Source organism: Nipponia nippon, unplaced genomic scaffold (assembly GCF_047370975.1).
Source record: "Nipponia nippon isolate SJK-2023a ecotype South Korea unplaced genomic scaffold, ASM4737097v1 scaffold_4, whole genome shotgun sequence".
NCBI lineage: Eukaryota > Metazoa > Chordata > Aves > Pelecaniformes > Threskiornithidae > Nipponia > Nipponia nippon.
Window position 1 is genome coordinate 89,633,562 of NW_028262358.1, and position 25,265 is coordinate 89,658,826.

The 25,265-nt window shown below is 36.5% G+C and overlaps 1 protein-coding gene across 2 annotated transcripts in view; it reads right to left on the reverse strand.

The window, feature by feature from the left end:
- Positions 1-723: 723 nt before the first annotated feature.
- Positions 724-25,265, reverse strand: part of BCKDHB (branched chain keto acid dehydrogenase E1 subunit beta) — a 140,519-nt gene continuing 115,977 nt past the window's right edge. For both annotated transcript variants that reach the window (XM_087774877.1, XM_087774876.1), the window contains exons 10-11: positions 6,173-6,325; positions 724-1,059 (exon numbers count right to left, since the gene is read on the reverse strand). In XM_087774877.1, coding sequence (XP_087631003.1) covers positions 6,185-6,325 — 141 coding nt within the window. In that variant the 3' untranslated portion in view covers positions 724-1,059; positions 6,173-6,184. The remainder of the gene's footprint in view (positions 1,060-6,172; positions 6,326-25,265) is intronic.

The following is a 25,265-nucleotide window of genomic DNA, read 5'->3' on the forward strand; positions in this document are numbered from 1 at the left end:
TGAGCAGTCCTGGAATGTAGGACAAGAGAGGATAATTTTCACAACATCTTTGCTGTGTCCTTGGCTTGTCATATGGAAAAGAAGGGCATTATTAAAAATTAAGCAAACCTCCACTGAGCTCAGAAGCTCTCAGTCTGAAAGGCTGGACTCCTTTTTGCACTTAGGGATGTTCAGTGCCCTTTATATTAGCACAGGAAAAATAAACATTCAGGTTTAATTTTATACTAAGGTCTTTTTGGTAATTTTGTGTTTCTGTGTCCTCACCAACAGAAAATGGTATGTGCGCTGCCTCTTTCCCCACCACTGGCATGAATGTGTCAGGGTACTGTTACTTTTTCTCAACAAATTGGCACATTTTGCACAACTGCTTAGCAGCAGACACATTCCATATCTAGAGGAAAAATAATGAAACAAAGATATTGCAGCAAAGATGTACCAATGAAGCCTCTCGCTTATAGCAACAAAGCATAAAAATCTCTCCTCCCTTCTCAAGAAAAATGGAGTTTTCATTTCCCTTGCAGAAAGGAAGATCAGTATTTGGGACCATTTTACAGGAAGCCACTCAACTGAAAGGCAGCTAATGACACTGGTTAAAGGAGGTATCCGTCAGACCAGACGCACAAGCTGGTCTGGCTGTCTAAGGTTTATTTTGTTGAAAATACAGTCACATTCAAATAAGCTCTTTGGGTTTTCCCAAAACAATAACAAAACCAAGAGACAACATGTGCATAAGTGTTTTATTGAATAAAACCCTGCTTCTAATATTTACACAGTGAAGTTTAGAGATGTAACCTAGTGAAGCATGGTAATGGTAACATTCATACAACATCTGGAATATCTTTAAATACATCTGAAACTACTTATTATAGCAATCACCTGCCCATCACTGATTTCATAATCAAGGAAGATTTGAAGTTTCTGAAGAATAGCCAAGATGAATACTAAGGATAGTTGAGTTCAGAGAAAACAGTCTGCTATGTGAATTCCAAACCCAAAAGATCTGAGTAAGGTGTCAAGAGTTTTGAAGGCAGCTTCTGTATTTCCCTGTTGTTCTCATCTCTGCAGAAGAAGATGACAAAATAAATTACAAATCTTAAGGCTGAAAGCAATATCCACAACTTAAACACACAGCACCCTCCATGGTAATCTTACTTTTAAAATTTATAATGTTGTCTTAATCTCAATGTGCGTGAACTATAATAAAATACTTACTTATGACATATTAAAAACTATAGTAAATTTTGAAAGCTGCCAAGGTAGACAGGCAGAAATTAGAAATGCTGCCACTGATATCTAGTGTCAAGACAACACTAATTACCACCATTTACGCAAGAACTTTATGATGAAGTGTCTTCCATCCTACTCTAGCACGTTAAGCAAAGTGTTACGTGTTGTTTTTTTAAAGCTCTACTAGATATACTATCAACCTACTATTACAGTGAAGAACGGTGTTGTAAAAAAACCTATAGTTGATACCTTTCCTATTCATAGGTTTTTTAAAAGATAATTTCATTACTCCTGATCTTGCATGAATTCTCAGCAAGGTTTGAATGCAAGTATAGACTTGGAACAGCCATACTATCAGACTAACTGATAGCACTAGTAGACTGTTATCTTGTATTTGGACTACTCACTAGTTGTGAATAAGACATGATTCATTGGCTATTTGCATGATTTTTGCCATCCAGCAGGCATGATTTTTGCCAGGCATGATTTTTGCCATCCAGCAGGCAACCGGGAATGTTGCGTCCTACTCAAGCCTCTGGAGGTTGTTTATTCTAGTGGGTTACAGACAGCGCATTATAAAAGGCAGGCAGTCTAGCCTGCCACATTTGGGGTTCTGTGTTGAAAAAACCCTGGTTGTTAGTTTCAGGTTAAAAAGAAATTATCTTGCACAGTCTTTCATATTTTATTTACCAAACAGGGAGAGGAATTGTGCCTCAAGTTAACCTGTATAAAGCCCTGCCTAATAACCAGGAGTGCAAAGAACAGACAATTACTAACCGAAGTAACTACCAGGTCCCCTCCTGTTTCCCAGCACAACTTGCTGGTTGAGAAAGGGAAAGCATTGCTGTCATTTGCAAGTGTCTCCCAACTGGAGCACTGGTTCTGAGCAAACTGTATTGGATGTTGAAATACAACTTCAAATACATGCTTGGAAAGAAAACTAAATTTAAATCAACACCCTATCATCCCCTAACAATGCCTAACCTTTAAGCACCAAGATTAAACTTTCCATATAATACTTCCATAATGAAGTTCAGTGTGATAACTTTGTATTTTTAGAGACTAAATTTGTAATAGTAATGGTGTCTCTACATACACAGACACACACACACTCATGGAGGTAAGCTGTCACCTGGCAGGGACAGCTTTAAAATTCAGGCTTTGACAAGAAAACAGAATATGCAAATGTGGTAGAAAAAGCTGCAAAAGGTAATAGAAAAAGCACTTGGCTATTTGTCATTTCAATGCTACAGCCATCCCTCAATATATTTGTGTATCACAAGAGTACATTTTATAAAATTCATGGCTGTTTTCTTCTGTTTCTTCTTTTATCTCCCCCCCCGCCCTCCCTCCCCAACTGAACAGCCAGACGCCGTTCCATCTATCCAGGAAATGTATATCCATCCTAATCTCACTGCTTCTTTTCTCTTTACCTTTATTCCAACTACAAAGACTTATCTGGAACACAGCTGCCTACCTGGAAGCTATTTCTCTTAAAGCTAACATATAGCTATAAATTTTAATAACTAAGAAGCTGCTGAAAGGTACAGATTCTGCCCTTGCCTGTCTCATCGGTGAGGTATACAGTATGCATTGTCAAACGCTGTCTTTGAGCAGGAAAACCATCTGTACTGTCAATCTCAAGATAAGCAACTACACGTGTGAGACACTGCCAACACAGGTTGATTAAAACTAAATGTACTTTAAGATAATAAGGCTAAGTTTAGAAACGATTGACTGTAGCATCCAGCTTGAGACCCTGCATTAGCCTCAGACACAAAGTAGTAAGTTAATTCAGGTGCCTGAGAGGAACCTTTCTGGGTACGAGGTACATTTATACACACAGCCAAACGTATTTCAGGGAAGGTTTTGTTTGTTTGCTTTTTAAAGAAGATTAAATACTTACTTGTGTGAATAAGGATAGAAAGATATCAACACACCAATAACTTAAAGAAAATCATACTGTAACTGGCAAAAATAAGTTTGGAGTTAGCATCCCCATGCTTGAATATAAGACCTGTTTCTAGGTCTGGAAAGGACTTTCAAACAGTGGTAGACCATGAAATATTATACAACTTGGTGTTATCCAGTAATAAGGGGAGGGAATCATATCGCTGCAGACTTCATGAAATGAAGTTGTAGGTAGCTTCTTACTCAAACGGCAGAGATTTCAGGCCATGTTAGAAAGGCAATCTGATATACACCATTGATATACTTGACAATAACCACTTGTTTTTTTTTTCCCTACAGCCTGCCTGAAAGCAATAGATGAAGCGATTTCTAGTAAATTGTCGATTAAGAGGGGAAAAGAAGAAGGTAGCCAGCCATGCCACCGGGTTGTATCTAACGGAAATTACTTGAAACATAAGCCAAGCAACAACTTACCCAGCTTGGCCATTTCTGTAACTCAAAAGCTAACCCTACATCCCTCTTCACCACAGGGAACCGCTAGCTCCTCTGTCTCCAGCAGTAGGACAAGAAGTGACCCAACTTTTCTAACATCCAGAAGTCTATGGCTGTGCTCAAATCCAGACAAACTGTAACACCATGTCTTAGAAAAGATATCCCTGTCTCCCTACACGTGAGGTGGTTTTGAACACATTAACCTCATCAGCCCGGACCGATGGCAAGTAACATCACTACTAGATGTTACACTAGGTACAAAAAGAAGCAAATGTAAAGCAATCCTTCCATTTCTCAGGAGCATAAGTGCACTACGTTACATACGAATTCTGTGAAGTAGATGGCAGGATGGTGATCTACTACAACTGCTGTGTCAAGCACATAAGACCAATTACCTACTATAGCACACAGAAAAATAAGGGAATACTCCCCTGAAATGTGCCTTACAACAAGGCACATTAAGGTTCTTTCTTAGAAAAACCTTTGAGCAGCTCATTCTATAACACTAATATCTAGTGACACCAACCAAAAGACGTGGTGTTATGGGCCGCACCATCCGGATGTTTTCTTAGACAAACCAGAAAACAGAGTTTTCTGTGTTTTTACATTGTTTTCCAGACAGCGTCTAATAAACCTGCTCCTTGAGATGCTAAATCCATGTTTTCAGCTGGCTAATAACCTCCTCTGATATTTCTGTGTGGTGCACAGGAGAAATGTAAATATGAATGCAGATGACTTTTCCACATTTTAGTCCATATTACCTTCACAGAAAGGTTTAGTATGGACTTTCAGTATGGAAACTGTATTGTGTGCAAATTCAATGCAATCTCAGAACTCATTTTTTTCTCCTCATACCGCCCTCACTTTACCATCCTATGGAGGAACTGGGGGTTAAACTAAGTCTCTGAACCACCAGATGTCTTTGGTTTGTCTCCCTTTCCTTACACAGAGCCAAGACTATTTGGTCCTTTGGTTTCCTTTGGAAAGGAACACATTAGAGGCTACCTAGCATGGCCCAGTAACTTGCCTCAAAGAGCAGATACAACCCATTCTCTTAGGAAAGCTTCACTGACTTTACTACAGAGGTGCCAAACAAAAAAGAAAATGTGTTTAGTAAGTTTACTTCAACTCAGATAAAAGTCAAGGACAACTGTCATGAAAAAGAGAGCATTTACCACATACTCTACCAAAAAGATCACAACATTCTTCAGGTTTAATCCTAAGGAAATACTCTGGTATGTCAATAACAGGTGATTTTGGAGAAATATTGTAAGTGGAACTGCATTATTTTTCTGAGACACTGCCTCACTGGTAGCATTCCCATTTCACACACAGGCACTCCACTATTGGCTATCGAGAGAAACAAAGAGAGTGAAATGCAAAACGTCATCCTGAAAGTAAGTATGCATATAAACGAGATTAACATTAAGGTATTGACAACCTTCTATCCCTGGCCCTAAATTTAATGCACAGCTTAACGTATAGGTAAAATGGACACAAGAGGGCGCCCCTAATATAGGGCCCAACTTGGCCCTCCCGTCTTCGTCCTCAACAGCTAAAAATCCCCTGCCTGCCTATTACAGGATCTCCTTATTCCAAAGGAAAACAAGCCTGTTGCTTTCTTCTTTTCCTTTCAGTTCAGATGTATAAGACCCGTCAAGACTCAATATCAAATACTAGGCTACTTGATTCACTTAATTAAAGGAAGTAGAGAATACAACGCATTGACACGTTTCCTAACTATTAAACTTTGGTCACTGAACACCAGAAATTCTCCCACAGCAACGCACAATACTAAGTCCTGGTTGGCCATTGCACAGTCTAATGCTACTTAGTATTATATTACAATGAAACAAAGACAAAATATGTTACAGACTGTGATTAATAGACATGTAATAGAAATATATATTACTTTACAGACTTGATGCCTGAAGGGCTCTGCAAACAGAAATCTTCAAGCATGACCATATTACATAAAACATTATAAAGAAAAATTATTTTTAGAATAAATTATAAATATAAGCCTTATAATTATACTTGAACAGGACTGCAAGATACTACAGATACTTCATGTATTTTCAACACTCTCTGTATGTTTGCAATGCAGTGCCTATATTTGGTGTAATTTAGGCCTTATTAGTACCTCACAGGACTACAGACCACCCCGAAGAGTGAAAAACTACAAAATTTAACACTATGGTTTGCCTATGAAATAATTGTAAGTCTTCTAATATAGGTGACAATATATTCTGTGCATTACTATTTCTTTTACCTTTCACTTTACGTTCTTTTCACTTCTCAGGATACAAGACATTTAATTTTCAGACTGACTAAGCAAGGTAATTAATTTTAAACACCAACTTCAATGGCACTACTTAAAAATATTCAGATGCCTATAAGGCTGAAGGCCCAAAGCCATAAGAGCCAATTCTTGTTATAAATAAATAACTTCATAAAAGAGTAGTACTTTAGCCCCAAACCTTGCAATCACTCTGTCAGAATCCTTACAGGAAAAATGTCAGTATAAGACATTATTTCTCACCTGTACTACTGCTCAGTAGTTAATCATTTTTCGAAGAGCATCATAGCATTTCCACTTGTCTGGGATGTAGAAAGGCTCAAAGATGTGAGGGAAAGGAGTGTCATAGCCACATACTCTTGAAATAGGAGCTTCTAAATTCAAAAAGCATTCCTCCTGTTAACAGAAATACAGAATAAATGTTAGTGAGGCCATTATTTTCAGGAACCTTGCATCACAAATTGAGGTCAAATTAACTTTGCCAGACTGACAGTCCTGGAAACTCAAACCTTCTATTTATATCATAAAGCATAAGTAGTCCAGACCAGGACAGTGCTTCCTTTTGCCCAAAGGTCCATATTAAAATAACAACTTGTATTAATGTTATTTTCATTTTCTACATGTGTGCTCCATTAAATCACAGGCAGGTTATATTTAGTACATCTGCTATACATCCAGACAAGTGCTGCCAAGAAACAAATATTTTAGGAACAAAGGAGTAAGAGTTTCTTTCCTGTGCCACTTTTAAACATATAGAAAAATTACATCATCTAAGAGTGTGTACTATTAGCTGGATACATAAACACCATATTCAAATTTCTTTGAACCCTTAGATTATTAAGACTCTGTCTGAGAAACATTAAGCAGTTATGGAAATCATGAATTTGAACGCAAGTGGATTTACATATCTCCAACCCTTGAGTCAAATCCATGCTCTACACAAAAACCCACAACTTGTGTTCTATTTGGAGATCAGATTTGTCAATGACTGTGAGAGTTTCATTACTAGACCTAGTAGGGCACAAAATATTACAAATACACCATATTAATCTGAAAGTAATCTGTGGAAATATGTGTAACGTTACCAGCTTTAATAACCAAACAAATAGTGCGGTTTCAATCTTCCTGCTCTCAAGTACCAGAGTGATGGCATGGACCAAGAAAATCTGCAACAAGTAGATGCAGAAATAACTTTGCCAGATCAAACTGATGTTGATGCTAATTATCAGCTCCTTTTCTTCCCATATCTTTAGCATATGTATTTCCTTTCCAGAGCAGACAAATGAAGAGACAAGACGTGTCTCCTCCTGGCCTCTCCTTTATGGTCTGCAGCAACTGAGACATCCTGGCCAACTTCCCCTGTACTTGGCTCAGCAAAATGGAAGGTGAAGGATTATCTACCAGTCCTTTTCCACCAGGCCCACAAGGAAAACAGTCATAGAGCTATACTTTTCTGCAGCAAAGTGCTAAGTATTTTCTCAGACTGATGAACTGTTTTGAATGCATGTTGCCTTGCAGTCCATGGCAGCCTAACTTACCGTGCTTTCTATACATCATAATATTTGGCAGTATAGAAAGAACTCATAACACACTGAGATTATAACCTTTTGCTCTAGCTACCACTTTGATGCATTGTGAAGTGGCATATTTCTGGAAGACAGATGGAAGTAAAAAGTCCAAGAGGTTGTGTGATTGCATACAGTGTCATGACATTTAATAGTGAACTAATTCACCTAGAAAACTTCAGAGTCTGAATAGGTATGAGGTAAAAATATATGCAAACAATATAAAGATATTTTGAACTCCATTTTCAGGCACTCCTTTGCTTTTCTTTGTAAAGTGAAAGATTCACGTTAGTACAAAATGCTGGGAAGTAGAGTGTATTAAATCCTTTACCTGTCCATGAGGTAGATCATGATGTCCTACACCAACCTGCTGGCAAGGATATTTGTGATACTAATCAGTCCTTGGTTCCCATGTTGTGACTGCCCAATAAGACAAAGCAATAGCTTTCGGACCATCCTAAAATTGACTGCCCAGACCACCTGTGAAATTGCATTACACCAAAACACAGAAGCATATTCTAGACCCACAACCTTCCAGTCCTGCATTGCAGTTTCAGAGTACCCAACACAGGACCACTACCTAGGAGACACCTTTGGTTTACCTCGTGAGTACCTCTGTGATAACAGCTCATTCCAAACAAAGCTTGGAGAGAAAGTTCATTAGTTTCACTGAAAGTATTTACTGCAATATTCCCCATGCATTGGGCATCTGTGCAGAGAGCAGCATTGCACCTTCAGCAGCCCAAGCAGCAGACAGAGAAATGTTAGCCAGGACTGGCAGGCGGGGTGCTATACTCCCCTGAATGAGCCCCCAAGCCTGGCTGTAAATATAAATCTCAGCAGGTAAACACAAGCCATATAGAATAATTGCAAGCATGCATATTTATTAATGCTATTGCTATTGTATTTAATTCAGAACAAAAATTAAGTCATAAGACTTTCCAAAACTCCACTTAATATTTTTTTTCCTCAGGGCAAACCCAAACAGCTGTTACAATAAAACTCAGCAATTGTTTTCAGTTTGAGCGTACACCTATTGCTTTGACACTTGTACAGCTTCCAAAGAGTCATGTGGATCCCCTTGTCTCAGCGAGGAATTCAGAGAGTGAAGCTGAGATCAGCAGTGTGTTGTATTGTCAGATACAATCCAAGAATGACAACCCAAGAAAGGTGAAGAACTCTTTAGTCTGAGCTACTCTCTGTGTGTATGTGTATATACAAAAGTACTCTTACTATTATTTTTCTGCAGGTAAGGGTATGTGCAGATTTTTAAATAAGTTATTGCACTGTATGAGTAAAATACTTCAGAGGCAGAAAAAACAGATCCAAGCCACCAGTTAAATCCATGAGGATTTGATCTCTACCACCTCTACTTACATATTATCTGACTGAAGTCAACACAGTTTCACAAAGGTTCACACCCAAGTGGCTCTGACTTAATAGTGTCACACACAGAATTTCACATTGTAACAGTTTATCATGGAAAAATTAATATTCCTAGCAAACCCATACAATTTGTATAACAATACACTGAATAAACTGCTTAGTTTTTAGAGTACCATCATAGAATCACAGAATAGTTTGGGTTGGAAGGGACCGCCAAAGATCATCTAGTCCACCCCTCCATCGTAAGATCATCTTACAATGTATTTTTTACCTTACCAGCCATACCTAAAGTCATAGCTAAATCCTATACACATGTATACGTTATTATGCAGAGGACTGTTAGGTTATTGACACATACATTTTACAGATGTTGGTTTGGGTCAGGTGACGTGTTGGTCACGGAACTTACTGGAGTAAGTCTCTCAATGTCAATGACCACAGTAACAATAGAAATGTGGGTGACTTAGCAAAATGAAGATGATTCAGTTGACATTACTTAATTTACAGATTTACTGACAATATTTGCAAGAATATTGATAACAGAAAATTGCAAAGAATAAAAGCTTTTAAGATTTTTTTTTTAATAGAGTGGAAATAAAATCAGGTGGAGTATAAAGTTATCATCAGAATAAGGTATTTGAAAACAATCAAGAAAATGCACTTTTACTTTACAATGTAGAAGTATTATAAAGAGACAAGAGTCTTGATCTTGCTAAGAGCTTGGCAAACACTTGACCTTGGCATCACTATTCTATTCAAAATGTAATAAAGCTAATGCTTTTATGGCTTTCACCAGGCTCACAGTAAGACAGCTAGATTTACTCACAGAATCACAGTGATACTCCTGCCACATGCTAGGTATTTGGCCCTCAAAAAAAAAAAATTCACAAATCCACACATTTTACACATAAGCAGTCATAAAAAACAAGCTTAAGGAAATATCTTCATAAGATGATTTAGAGGGAAACTGCGTCTTTTCTTTTTACAAACATGTAAGGTGGTTTGATAGAAGATACCACTACTCTACCAGCTGTGCTTTGGATACATCTAGGTATGCAGCAAGACTGAGGTCTTTACTTATAACGATCTATAATTAGGTTTGGAGCCAGTTTTGTTTAAAATACAACTAACAGTTTATCAGTTCATGAGGTTTTGATTTATCTCTGGAATCAGTTCTAATTTACTGGACAATATATTCAGTTGTGTCCTTTAAATCCAAATCAAACCAAACTTTTTCACAAAGTTACAGAATATGAGACTGCTTCCTTGATGGCATTAACTTAATAACTGTAATGTGAGCAAAGGAGATTACATTCTTCATTAGATGGCATTACACTTTGAAAAATCATAGTCTTAGCAAGCTTTATATCCTACTATAAAAAATTATATAGTCTATGGATGTACTTCTAACTCATCTTCCCTTTTGAGCTTGAAGAGCACTTAACTCAAGTGATCAGCCCATCAAATACCCTATCTTATACGGATTCTTGTTCACACCTGCTGCTAAAAGCTAGACTGTAGGAGAAACAAGAGCCACCTCATCGCAAATATGATACTGCCGCATCTGCTATACATATCGCTGTGTCAGATTTTTTGCACCTGTGCAGCCACATTGTAGAGACACACGACTGAGAATATTAAATACACAATGTCCAGCTCTTTTTAAGACTAATTAGAGGACATCCATTGTACAAGCCTATCAGAACAAGTCTACCACAGTATTTAAAAGAGTGATAGAAGATCAAAATTTTAAATTAAGTGGATCTACTCCATACTACTTGGGCATATAAGGGCTGGTACTGGCCCAAAGAGCTCTTGCACAATAACAGAATGCAAGCTTACAGTCTTCAATAAGTCCCTGCATATTTCAAAGAGACTGTTTAAACAATCTGACATCTTTCAAGGAAAGACCTTAGGAAAAAAACTTAAAAATTAAATGGTTTTGGAAGCAAAGTAGTAGGCATGAGATTTCTGATTCAGTGTAAAATGTTTTAAATTCAGTTTTGAAAATCAGTATGAAAAAGTCATACTTATTTAGTAGAACATCCACTAACTTCTAAAATTCATCTGAAGTAAAAAATTATTGTTTTGTTAGAAAAAAAATGCTTATAAGGGAGCAGATATAGTTATTAGTCTAATATATCCAAATTGCCTTAATTTAAAAAAAATCAGGCAAAACATTAAATCATCATTCTTCCTGCTTCCTAATTGCAGAGGTCAAATTCTGGCCTCAGTTATTCAATATCACTTTTGCCAATTACCTTCATTTGCCTGAATTTCACTCAAAGCCTCCTGGAACATACATTATTGTATTCTATAAAGGCATTTCAATTGGTCACATTATTTCATCCTGACATTTGATATTTAATACACATTTAGGAAGACTTTTACAACAAAACTTAAGAGCACAGGTCCCACTAAAAATCTGTTCTTGAAATTCATAGCAATCAGTCAAATGTATCCCACACCACTTCAAAACAATCTTATGCCCTGATTTTTAGAATAGATGGTAAAACCAAGGACTTGCTAGATGTTGCATGATCGTATTCGAAATGCATCCTCTAGTACTGGGTACACTCCCTCTATTTCCCGAAATTATAATATTTTAGTATGCTAATATGGAAAGCTTTATCCAAGTTTATTTTAGCTTTATTTAAATGTATATTTTACTCTTTTTAGAGATTCAGGTACTCATTGCTAAATCAGGGTTCCGAGTGTAAAACTCTTAAAAACATGTACAACTGAGAACTGCAGGCATTTATAGAGATCTACAACTGCACAAAAAGGATAAAATAAGAAAACAAATCCATTATTGGGCATTACTGAAAGAAAACATTACTCATGCTTCTGCAACGTATAGAAAAATAAAGCAATCTGGTCCGCAGATTAGGGGAAGTGCTTTTAGGCATCTGGCCAATAAGAAAATAGTTAAGGAGTTCATTACTCCAGCCCTTCCTTCCTCTGAAGGGAATCTCTATCATTCTATATTCATAGTAAACAAACCTCCATATGCAAACACTTTGGTAAGTACCAGTAAATGAGACTCTTTAATGTTTAGCTAGCAAGACAGACAATTCCGAACTGATACTTTTCCTCTTAGTTATCCTACTTTGGTCTTATTCTCTTTACTTCCATATCTTTTGGATCTATTTCATTTTTCCCCTCTGACTGACATGGATTAAAATCAGTAAAAGGGAAATATTTTTTTATTTTTAATTTCTCACCCTAAGTTGAGAAAACTTTCCTTTAAAAATCAATTATTTCTGCAACATTGTATGTCCCAGGGGTCTCTCCCATGTTATTCTTATTTTTCAACACTACAGGTAGTCAAAAAAATTAAGAGCTACAAGAATATCACATGACTACAGAACTGCTGTATGAGAACACTGATTTTACAACTCTTTTTTTCAATACAGGAATTTACTTTCTGTAAGATGACAAGCAAAAAGTTGATTTTAAAGACTAATATGAATAGGCAGAGTTTGATAAAAATTTTAATATTTCTTTTGGTATTATAGCTATTATAATAGAAAGAAGACTAAACTTAAGGTTAAGGTCCATTACACAAGGCAAACTGTAGGAACAGTTTTCATGCATGACTACTTATTTTTCTGCTGATAATAACTACAAAATTTAGACCCAGGAACTCAATGAATAGTTGCAACAGTTTAATTCAATTGTGGTTTCTGTCAGTTAGAACTCTGAGTTTTGCCATCTCATCTATAGATTATAAAATTTAAAAAACATAGAGAAAACTCGGATTACATTAGAGTTCCACCTTCTGTTCTGATATTTGTATTCTGATTTTTTTATGCTGTTGTCATAAATTAAAATGTGGGACTCAAACAGTTAAGAAAACTTATCCCATATCACTTTGTAGATGACTGTTACATTTATATTATCTATTACTTCCCCATATGGATTTTCAACTGTAAATTACCTACTTTTGTACGAATGAGATGAATCCTACTTTAGGTTAATAAGCAGCATGATGAGCCCATTTACAACAAAAACTATTTTTTATGTCAAAGCTTAGATAAAGATTTTCAGAAGAAGCTTTCCAAAGAGGTAGTCAGTCAAACCCCATTTTATAGAAGGTGGATTTCATGCAATAAAGCTGACACTAAATATAGATTACAGGTCTTTTTCTTTGGTTTCAGCTTAAAAAAAATGTCCAAATTGAACAGTTTACTTTCAGTAACAGAAAAGTCAAGCATCCGCAGTTTTCCTATGTTTCACAATTGTAGCTCAGTACTTTCCTTGACAGCTGCAAGCATCAAATGCTACAAATTTTAAACAGAATTTGCTTTGACAACATATGTATGTTGCATTCTTATGAATAGTCACTTCTATGAGCTACATAAGTACTAGACACCCATGAGATGTTTTCAACTTGAGATATAATCTTTTTTTAGAGGGAGCATTTTTTTCTAACAGCTTAGCCTTATTCGTGGTAAAATACTTTTATAAATCTCTTCCTGATAGTTACAATAGTAATACAATTGTTCCTCAGAGAACTCTGCGGTTATATGTTGTAAACGTTTAACTTCTGTCAGAGTTCTCTCCTTTTTAACATCACTTTAAAACAATCCTTTTATAACTTAGCACAGTGTGTAATGATTTATTTTATTTGTTACCAAGTCTTTGAATTTACATAATTAATAGCTTGTCAAATACAGAGAAATAGTTCACTGCTAAAATTATTTATCTTATGATTGCCAAACAGATAATATTTTTACTTACAAAATACATCAGCAATTAAAAAATAAGGAAGCACTTAGGGGAAAAAAGGTCTGTTCTGTGCAATTCATTGGCTTGTTACCATTAAAAAGCAATTAATGGGAAATATTGTTTTTGTAGAACTGAATCACATAAAACAATATTTATATATTAAGTCAAATTTACTATATAAAAGATGAAGTATTGTAACATAAAATGAACAAAATTATTTCCAAATAATTCACATCCCCCTTAAATCCGTCATGCTAAAATAAGAATTTACTTCAGCTATTTTTAACCTCGAGCACTGAATCTATTAGTAGTGAATACATTTCTGACCACAGCACTTTTAGAATCCAGACATATACAACAAAATGCAACATTTTAAGAGTAATACTTAATCCTGTTTTAATACTTAAATACTTTATTACTTAAACCTTTTTTAAATTGTCTATGAGATGTCGCATTATGATACTAAAAAAAAAGTTTAATATATGAATTCTCTGTATTAATACCTTTTCTGGAAAAGAAAGGGAGTGCATGTATGCTTTAAATGTTGTTTTCATCAAAAGGAACACATAGTATTGGGTAGGGAGGATGGTGACAGTTAGTATAAATTCCTCCTATACGACACACATACGCTTTTAGAAAACATATTTCTACTATATACCATATACTTAAAAGGTTTCCCAATAAATGTTCAAGGAATTTGAACAAAAAGATGTTTAAATTGCAAGCAACGTAAAATGAAAATAATACAAATGGAAGCAACCCAGATATGTAAGAATACAAACATTTCTATGTACTAAATAAAGTATTTCTGAAACTGCTTTCTTCAAGCAGGATAGAATTTTTGGTCCTATGGCCATAAGTGCAATCCTGTAAGATGATGTCAGGTCACTATAGCAACTATGGGGTGGCTTCATACCAGCAGCAGTCTTGCAAGCCATTGCTGTTAATACGGGCTCTTTTTCTGTCATGTGGAAGTAAAGAATCCACAAGTTGACTGAAATACCAAATGCACTTTCTTCTGAAAAATCAGCATCTAGAGCATCCCATATGTTATTTTTCTGTAATCCTGGATACTCTGTTGACTTTCATTGCAGATATGCATTTGCATGTTTTGCTCCTGGCACATCATTAGCTGATGAAACTAATGACACTGAAAAGATGTTTTAATTCAAGTCACTGAAAAATATTTATGTTGCATATTTTTCCAGACCACTTGCAATTTCTTTATATTAAAAAATAACCAATTTACTCTGTTAAGCTCATTACTTCCATTTCACAGAAAAGAATGTGCATAATTAGACAAGTAAAACACATGAGGATAATGTTGTCTTCGTTGTCACTTGTACCTCTGGGAGTTGTAAACACTCTGAAAGAGGATTTGACAAAAAATTCAGAACAGACTCCTTGCTATGAGCTGGATTTCATTTTAAAAATCCATATGCATTATTTTGGGGGAGTCATACCTTTTGTATTTCACTTACACTGCAATGAACTGCTTACAGGTAGAATAACATTACTGCTTATGAAATATTCACTGTGAATTTATAAGGTTCTGCAACTTCCAAGACGAAGAACTGAAACTAACTTCTCTAGCTTCAATATTTTGTTGCTGACAAGAGACACCAAGTGACATGTTTATCTATATTAGATTTTACAGAGGGCCTCATCACTATTCATTTACATAACATAACCCTGTTATACACAGAAGACTTTTATATGGACTCAAGAGTATTTTATTTCTTACTTATTTTACATCTCTTTTGAGCTTCATTAGTTGCATTGCTTAACACAACACCAGCTATCTTAGCAATGTCTGCCTGATGCAGGTAAGTTCTCATTCATACACTGGTTTGAAGATTGCCTTCAAATTTCATTTTGGCTAGCTTCACAAATGAACAGTAACAATTTTAATAACCCAATGCAGGACTGATATTGTTTGTTAAATTCTCTTTATCAACACAATCACTCCAATAAACATTCATGGCAACGGCATTAACTTGCAGCTGTTGGGATCAGAGCCTTGGTCAGTGGCTTAGTTGTCTTGGTGGCAGAACTGCACAAAAAAATCAGCACCACATTGCCAAGGCATTTACAAAACAAAACAAAAAAACACAAAACAAACAAAAACCCCCTTCTGTTTATGTCAAACAGCTTATCCTTCCCACAAGAGGAGGCAAATGAGTAAAAAGTAATTTTAATTTCTTCCCATTCCATCCTGTTTTATGCAAAAAGACTAAGACTTTCCATGACAATTTTACACAATTTAAATCCAACCTGGTGGAGTCTAGGACTAGAATTTAAATATATTCAATTCATAATGACACACTGACAGAAATTATATTCTTCCCAGTAAATTTATAATTTGCGTTGTTTAGGGCATGAGATGCAGCCGCCAGCACGATTCTTCTCCACAAAATAAATAGCACAAGACAGATAAGCTTGAAAGGATGTAACAGGACTTCCAGATTGCTAGAATAGGCTACTGCCTTAAACAAACCATAAACATGCTCTTTGGCAAGTAGAGTTTTTTGATATTTAATTGTAATCTACTAGATGATCAATTCCCATCTTTTCTCTGCGAGTACTAGAAACACTATTTTTTTCCGAGGCAGATATTGCTACACCATATCTGAAACAATCTAAAATCTGTCGTACAAATTACATATGCTATACAGTATATACCGAAAATACGACAAAATTCTTCAAATAGAAGTTATTTATTCTGTAGAGTAGCAAACAACCTTACAGCGCATTCACTACAAATTATGTTTTTCTGTAGGATATTCCAAGTTTACTATGTACTTTCTTGAAGTGGCAATTATGAATATTTGCACCGGGACCCATATATTTTCTAAAAGCATGCCCTAAGCCCCACAGCCAGTTAGAATGACTTCCCAGGCCCATCAGTATCTGAAGATACTTGCTTTTTTTAATTACTTGGCATTACTAACTCATCTGTTCAGTCAATGATCCTGCAAACTGTTGCACATACATTAACACAGGCGAATAATCCAAGTTAAATCAATGGAGCTAAAGTGCCTGTGTAAAATTATTCATATATGAAAATGTTTACAGATCACAAGTCATTCTTCCACATGAATAAGCAATATAATAAACATTTGCTAAGCTTTTAAAGTGAGGATCATCCTTCTAATTACACCCTACACCTTTTAATCACAAAGCTAGAAATATCATAGAATCATAGAATCATTAAGGTTGGAAAAGACCTTTAAGATCATCAAGCCCAACTGTTAACCTAACACTGCCAAGGCCATCACTAAACCATGTCCCTAAGCACCACATCTACCTGTCTTTTAAATACCTCCAGGGATGGGGACTCAACCACTTCCCTGGGCAGCCTCTTCCAATGCCTGACTACCCTTTCGGTGAAGAAATTTTTCCTAATACCTAACCTAAACCTCCCCCGGTGCAGCTTGAGGCCATTTCCTCTCGTTCTATCGCTTGTTACTAGGGAAAAGAGACTGACCCCCACCTCGCTACAACCTCCTTTCAGGTAGTTGTAGAGAGCAGTAAGGTCTCCCCTCAGCCTCCTCTTCTCCAGGCTAAACAACCCCAGTTCCCTCAGCTGTTCCTCAGAAGACTTGTCCTTTAGACCCTTCACCAACTTCATTGCCCTTCTTTGGACACGCTCCAGCACCTCCATGTCCTTCTTGTAGTGAGGGGCCCAAAACTGAACACAGTACTCGAGGTACAGCCTCACCAGTGCCAAGTACAGGGGGACAATCCCTTTCCTAATCCTGCTGGCCACGCTATTCCTCATACAAGCCAGGATGCTGTTGGCCTTCTTGGCCACCTGGGCACACTGCTGGCTCACGTTCAGCCAGTTGCCGAACAATACTCCCAGGTCCTTTCCCACCAGGCAGCTCTCCAGATACTCTTCCCCAAGCCAGCAGTGTTGCATGGGGTTGTTGTGGCCGAAGTGCAGTACCCGGCACTGAGCCTTGTTGAACCTCATACAGTTGTCCTCGGCCCATCGATCCAGCCTGTCCAGGTCCCTCTGCAGAGCCTTCCTACCCTCCAGCAGATCAACACTCATGACCAACTTGGTGTCATCTGCAAACTTACTGAGGGTGCACTCGATCCCCTCATCCAGATCACTGATAAAGATATTAAACAGAACTGGCCCCAATCCTGAGCCCTGGGGAACACCACTTGTGACTGGCTGACAACTGCATTTAACTCCATTCACCACCACTCTTTGGGCCTGGCCATCCAGCCAGTTTTTTACCCAGCAAAGAGTACTCCCATCCAAGCCATGAGCAGCCAGTTTCTCCAGGAGAATGCTGAGGGAAATGGTGTCAAAGGCCTTACCAAAGTCCACGTAGACAACATCCACAGCCTTTCCCTCATCCACTAAGTGGGTCACCTTGTCATACAAGGAGATCAGGTTAGTCACACAGGACCGGCCTTTCGTAAACCCATGCTGACTGGGCCTGATCCCCTGGTTGTCCTGTACGTGCTGCAAGATGGCACTGAAGATGATTTACCTACCAATATAATCAGATCTTATACTTTTAAACCATCATTTCTCATCTGCCATTCTAATTACTTATTTAAGTATTTTACAAAAACATCTCCTGGTTAATTTCAGCATGCCAGAAGTGACTGGAAGGATTTGCTACTAGGAGTTTATAATAGACAGTGAGTGGTATTTTTATTTTTACAGCTGTTTAGGCAGCTGAGAGATTCTTGCAAAGACAGCCTTGTCAATCTACGTATCTGGCACAGTAAAATCTTCATAGAAGTACTTCACTCAACACACACTAATGAAATTCAAAGGAAATGCAGTTTCAACTGCTGTTATTAAATAATTTAAAACAGCATCTTTTCCATTTTATACCGAAGCATTTGCATTTTGGGACAGCACAACAAGAACGATGCTGTCACTCTGTCCATCACCGAACACTTCTCCAGTGCAAACCCAGAGCTTGGCCAGGCTACCAGGGAGAGGCAAGTACAAACGAAGTATCTCGTCCACCCGTAAAAAGGTTGGGGCTTTCCCAGTATTTTTCCACAGCATTTTTTAACATATCGTCTTTGTAAAATGGCCTCAGAGCAGGGGGGAAATATTAAGACTACTTGAAACAGACGAATAAGGAATTTTATAGCATATTCTTTAAACTAAGCTGCCATTTTACTTATGTGTTTAATTTATAGGAAGCTGCTTGATGATTCAAACCCACAGGTAGAAATATTATAGTACAAAGCTTCAACTCATATATTAAATATCCTCTTATATAATGGCAAAAGTAACTGTTAGGAAAGCTGACTGGTAAGTATAAAGACGTAATTTTTATTCTACAGAAAAAGTGTAAAAAATTGAATGTAAAGAAATTCAATGAGGTTTCACAGAAAGTATAAAGGTTTATGCAAAAAAATACTCAGGAACACTGAATGAACCAAACTGGAGACTCAGCTTTTGGGTGCAGGCTGACTTAAAAAGCATGAAATAATTATTTTATCATACAAACTTCAAATTTTTATACCAAGTTATGCCCAACTTTCTTACAATAATTAGCTTTTCTTCTTTTCTAGAGAGATGTATTTTTTTATAGTTTTGATTATTTTTCACTACATTTCCTAAATTACTCTTCACATAAACAGCCTACATCATTGTTATTCCACTGTAAAGAAAAACTGGTATTACTCTCCTTGGTCCAGCCAACAAAACAAAACAAAGAAACAAACCAAAAAAAACCCCAAACACAAAAATAAGCCAAAACCTCTAAGAAAATAAAAAATTAATACTTTATTAATTTTTCCAGCTATGAAAGTTAATGCAACTCTGTTACAAAAGATCAAGAAATGTGCTACAAATTAAACACTTTCATTTCAAAATGTTTAATAAAACTATTAAAACACTTAGCATCACATCTCTTAATTTAAAAACTGGCCTAAAAATGAAGACCAGGAGTAATATATTTCAGAGGCTACAAAATTTCAGTTTACCTTTATCCTAGAATTAACAGTTCAAAATTATCGACCTGATTTTGAAGTGTCAACGAACTGCATGGATAAAAATAAATGCATGGGACCTGTGAAATATCCAACAACATTTAAGAACAGAAATACAGATAACAGAATTAATTATTTTTATACAATAGAGAAACAGAATGGTAGAGGTTAACTGTATATTCTAGGAGTCTCACTGAAGTTTATATTGGATTAAGCCCAAGTATTTAACTTGGTCTATGTTTTAGAATTTGCTGTTTAAATAAATTTCATACTTAAAATTATTATGTGAACTTTACTTTTACAGTAAATCAATTATGAAATTTTAATTTTCACTCCACTAATGACTGCTTTGCAGCCAAAACTATAAAACTTTTACGTAATGTAATCTTTGTCTTCCACCAACGTTATCAATTGTATAGCGAATTTCTTAATGAAGAAACAGAGCAAAAAGTAAAATACCTACACAGCTGCCTTAGTTACCATGAAGCACCTGGCATAATTTTCTTCTTTTTGGTACACACAGTTGCACTCAAAGTGCAGTTGCCACGACTGAAATGTAAAAATATGCTATTGATAATATTGCAGAAAGGAAATTGCAACCCAGTTCAAGCTGAGATTTTCTTTTCCCCCTATGTGACTGCCAAACAGTAAAAATCAAAATGTTTCCCTCATGTAAGTATGTTAGCAAGTTCTTTCTCAGTTTATCCAGTAAGTAAAATTTTTGCTGACATCATTAATCTATCCACACAAGCTGCATTCTACAGGAGTGGAGACCACTAACAAATGGCATTCAATATCACAAATATAAAATAGAACTACAGTACGAATGGAGATTATTTTAGTATTTACAAGGTCTGATTTTGTGCAGCTAATTAGCAAACAGCAATCCTCATCTCCCTCCCCTGAAAAAAAAATACATAGCTATTATATTAAAGCAGGATCATTTGAGAATTAAAGGCCTCCATGTCAACTGATTTTTTCATTATTTAACATATTTTTAATGCACATCAGGCTTCTTGTTTTGCCCTGTATCCAGTACTGTAATTATACAGCAGCTATATAAACTCTAGCCACTTGCAATCAGAGACTGCGATGTATGATATACAAGAGGAAGCAAGGAGAGAAACCGAAAGGCAGAATTCTGTGGAAGTCTGAGCTTTTATTTAGGTCCATTTCCTTTGCTGGTGGCCAAACCCACTGTTGTTCAGATCAGATTTCCCATCACATAAAGTCACTACTGATGGCAGAAGTCAGGGATTAGGTGCACTGACACTGATGTGCTCTTCCAGCTGTGCAACCACAAAACCAAGACACATATTTAAACAATGGTTATCCAGCCAGGGAAATTCCTGCGCCCACCAGCCCATGCGTCTGATTTCTTCTCAATAAATGAGACCATCAGGCCATGCCCAGCTAAAGTTTTTCTTTCCTGAACTTCTGAGAAAGTGTAAGGACAGGAGACTTGACGAGGTCTCAGAATCAGAAAGTCCAGTCTCTGGACTGGATCAGAATCTCAGTCCAGTCTCTGCATTACAGAAGGCCATAGTTTCTACCATAAATTAATCATACTTGACTGTATTGTACTGTACTGTGGTGATACTGCAGTTACTGGGCTTTTTTTATCTCCACTCCGTCTGTGTTACAGGTAATCTTAAAAACCTTTTTCTAATTTCAAGCCATTCATTTCAAATTCATTCATATATTATCTTTCCCCAGAATTACTTTAGTAAAATAGGTGCTTTTCTGCTGGTTACCTTTGCTCATTTCCTCAGTAAATTATAAACAGGACTTACATTCCTGCAGCCTTCATTTTGATAGTTGGAAGACGGCAGGCACTCTTAACCTATTTTCATACAGCAGGCTCTTCACAGCTTCTGATTACCCTAGCAGCTCCTCGCTCACATCGTCTGGTTTCAATGCTTTTTTCGTAAAACTAGTTGACCGCACATACAATATTCCACATGAGATCCTACCTCTGTCTTCTACAACAAAATAAGTATTTACTATTTCTACTGTATGGGCCTCTCCAAATGCACTTGTCTTTTTATCCGATTGCATAATGTTGGTGGCGCACAGGTGAGCAGAAGGTAACTGATACACTAGCTCTTCCTCCTTTGCCCAACTAATAAGCTATAAGCTTATGTAAAAAAAAAAGTTATTAGTTCCTAGCTGTGTAACCTTGTACTTTACTCAAATAGACTGTACTCTGTTTCTGCTTCTGAGACCCTCAACATCATCCAGGTTCATTGTAAGATTCTAATTTTTACTATATTAACAATAGACCAACTTTATAACTCACAAATTCTGGTTTTTGTAACTAAGAAACTAAAGAGAGTGTTAAGATCTAACTAAGTCTTAAAAAATGCTACTAGCAGCTTCTTACAACTTGGTAACATTTTTGAGAGCCCAACACACTACAATCTCCTCATCATATAGAATCATAGAATCATTAAGGTTGGAAAAGACCTTTAAGATCATCAAGTCCAACCGTTAACCCAGCACTGCCATGTCCCTAAGCACCACATCTACCCGACTTATAAATACCTCCAGGGATGGGTACTCAACCACTTCCCTGGGCAGCCTCTTCCAATGCCTGACTACCCTTTCAGTGAAGAAGTTTTTCCTAATATCCAACCTAAACCTCCCTTGGAGCAATGTGAGGCTGTTTCCTCTTGTCCTATTGCTTGTTACTTGGGAGAAAAGACCAACCCCCACTTCGCTACAACCTCCTTTCAGGTAGTTGTATATACCTTGCAGTTCTTGTACTGTTAAGATTTTATAATGTCAGGATCTAATCTGTCAGGTTAATCTGGCACAACATACACATGCTGTATAAAGCCCAGCAAATTCAGTAACAAATTAAGTCTCAGAAAACATCAGCCTCACAAAAATTTTTATCAGAATACAATAACTGAAGAAAATGAGTATTTTATGCTTTTAGGGGGGAATTCAGAGCTATGAGAATGGAAAACCAGTGTTGAGAAAAAACCAGCTGGTACAGAAGTTGTTATGGGGCTTTTCTCCGTGTATTTGGTGACTACATTAATTCTGGATTTTTCGCGTGTCAGCTGGTAGAAATACAGTTGGCCAATTCTGCTAACAACTAAAAGAATCCTGCAGACACTGCAGGCATGGGTCTGTATCACTGAAGATCCATCTTTAAGTGTTTGACATTGTACTTTGTCTTGATCAAGCCACAGAAATAAAGCTCACATGTAACACATTATTTTCCTGGTTTGTATCTCCTATGAATTCAGGGATACTCCAGAAATTACGGGTTTTGTTGGCTGCATAGTTTCCTATCCATCGTAAAATCAATATTATTTTGAATGCTCTACAAACAGAGGTTTAAGCAGCTTTTTCTGAACAGTATATAATTCTTCATGATATTTCTACTCATTTTAGTGGTCACCACAAATTATATAGCAAAAGAAAAGCTTAGCTTTTCGTGGTTAATAAACAACTTCAGCCCAGAAGACCCTCTGACCAAACAAAGCAAGGGCTGAGGTTTACCATAGCATGGTGACCAAAGCATGCTGAAACTCAAGTTGGTGCTTTACAGTTTTCTTATTGCATAAAATGGTTTCCAATAGCAAAACATCTTTTGAAGGATTTCTTCGTTATTTGATACAACTTTTCTAAATGACTACCATTTGCATCTTGAAACAGCTGTTTTCAAGACTTCTTTCCTTCTGCTTTATTTCCCCCCGAATTGGGAACATGAAATACATACTTGAATTGCGCAGCTCTAATTAACCAGTGTTTAGATACTCTTCTCTGTGCTGTTACATGCCATGTTAAGTATGTCAGCTTCTTTAAGAACAGAAACAAAACTATTAAGACAAGTTTTTTCCCTTCACTCTGGGATTTTCCTTTGGGATGGGTCACTTCAGGGGATGTGAGGGGTTTTAATTAAGTAAACTACAGAATATTACTATGGTAATGGACAACTAATAAATCTGAACAACAGCAGAAAAAAAGCCATAAGCTGTTTAAAATTAAGAAGTAAATGCCTTTGGGGGCGAAGAGACTTAACTAAAAAAACTCAAAATATTTCATACTAAAACCAAAAGCAAATCAAAACTTTAATACTAGTCTTAAAAAATGCATAAAACCTATGGTGGTTTACAATACAGTTTGCAAGACAATTGCAATCTACCTTGTAGACAGACTGCTAACACTGCAAAGCAGCTGAGCAGCTTTAAGGTGGATATTCTCAATTATCATATATCTCCATTGACAGATTGGAGGCTGGATGTCCAATGCTACTTATGTTCTTGTAAGGGAGATAGTTATTTTAGGAGACTTTCAACAGGATCTTTCATTCTCAGTTGCTGTTAAAAAGTTTAAAATCATTCCATAGGGAGATTTACTGTAAAATGAAATGTGTCACCCTTTGAAGATGTTTACTTTTACTGACTAGGAAGGAAGCCTGGAGTAAATGGATTAGAGATGTAATTTTTTGATTAATCCTACCTAAGTAATTACGAAGAAAAATTCAAATCCATGACATCTCACTGCAGTGGTTGTCTTTCTTTACACAGATAGTTGCAGAGATGAGACAAATGTTCACAGTTAAACAGAATTTTTGTGGAAGCTATTTAATATGAAACTGGAGCAATACAAAATCAATAATACCTACTGAGAGCGTCCATCGATAACAGTAAAAAAGACAATGTCACTTTAAAAATCCATCTATATTTCTCTCTCTTTTTCAGTCCTTATCAACTGCCAAAGATGATAAAATCTTTATGGACATAAAATACAGGACAACATTTTTGTATGTTCTCAAGTACACAGATAGAGAAAAGTTTTCAGATCTTTCAAGTTTCTTGACTATCTGCTGGAATTCAAAGTTGGTGTAATACTCAGCTTTAAAGGTGACTGAAGATTGCAGGTAATCAAACAAATTATAGAAGACAGTAAAATGCCATTTATTAGGTGACTTGATACCTTCTGAAGTTGTTCCTATAAATTCATTTCAGCATGGTTTAGGTTAACCCATTGACTTCTCAAATGAGGCTGCTAATGGAAATTACCATTTCCTAAGAACAGAATCCAGTTAGGCAGTATTTCTTAACCTTATACAAGTAACGAATGTATGCAAATATATAAACTGATAAGGAAAGGTGTCTAACAGAATACACTGATACACACACACAACACCGTGCACTTCTAAACCTGTAGGTAATGTTACGTGTAGTATTTAGAAACAGATGTTTCCATCTAGTAGCTCAAAACTCCATATGAAAGTGGGAGAAGTTCAGATCTTCCTACTCAAAGCTAAATCAGAGAACTTCTGTCATATAAAGAATTGTAGGAGATTCTTTATAACTTTTGCAAAGATGATAACATCCACAATTAGTCACTTAATCCTGTCATGCTTATTTATATGAGAAATCCTTTTCTTAGTATTCTGAATTAGACAGTGATTAAATACATAAAGATTAGAGGATTTTGCCTCAAAGGAAATTAGATTTCTCAATTTCAGTTTAACCAAGGAGGATTCCTCTGAAGGGAACTTGTTAAAATGGTCTTGGAAATGCAACACTGATGATATCATTTCAGTTTTGAATAACATTGGATTGCTTCTTCTGTATTACTTACCAGGTTCCTTGCTCATCTGAAGCATTCTCAATACATTCTGAAGATAAATTGCTTATCTGAAGCATTCTGAG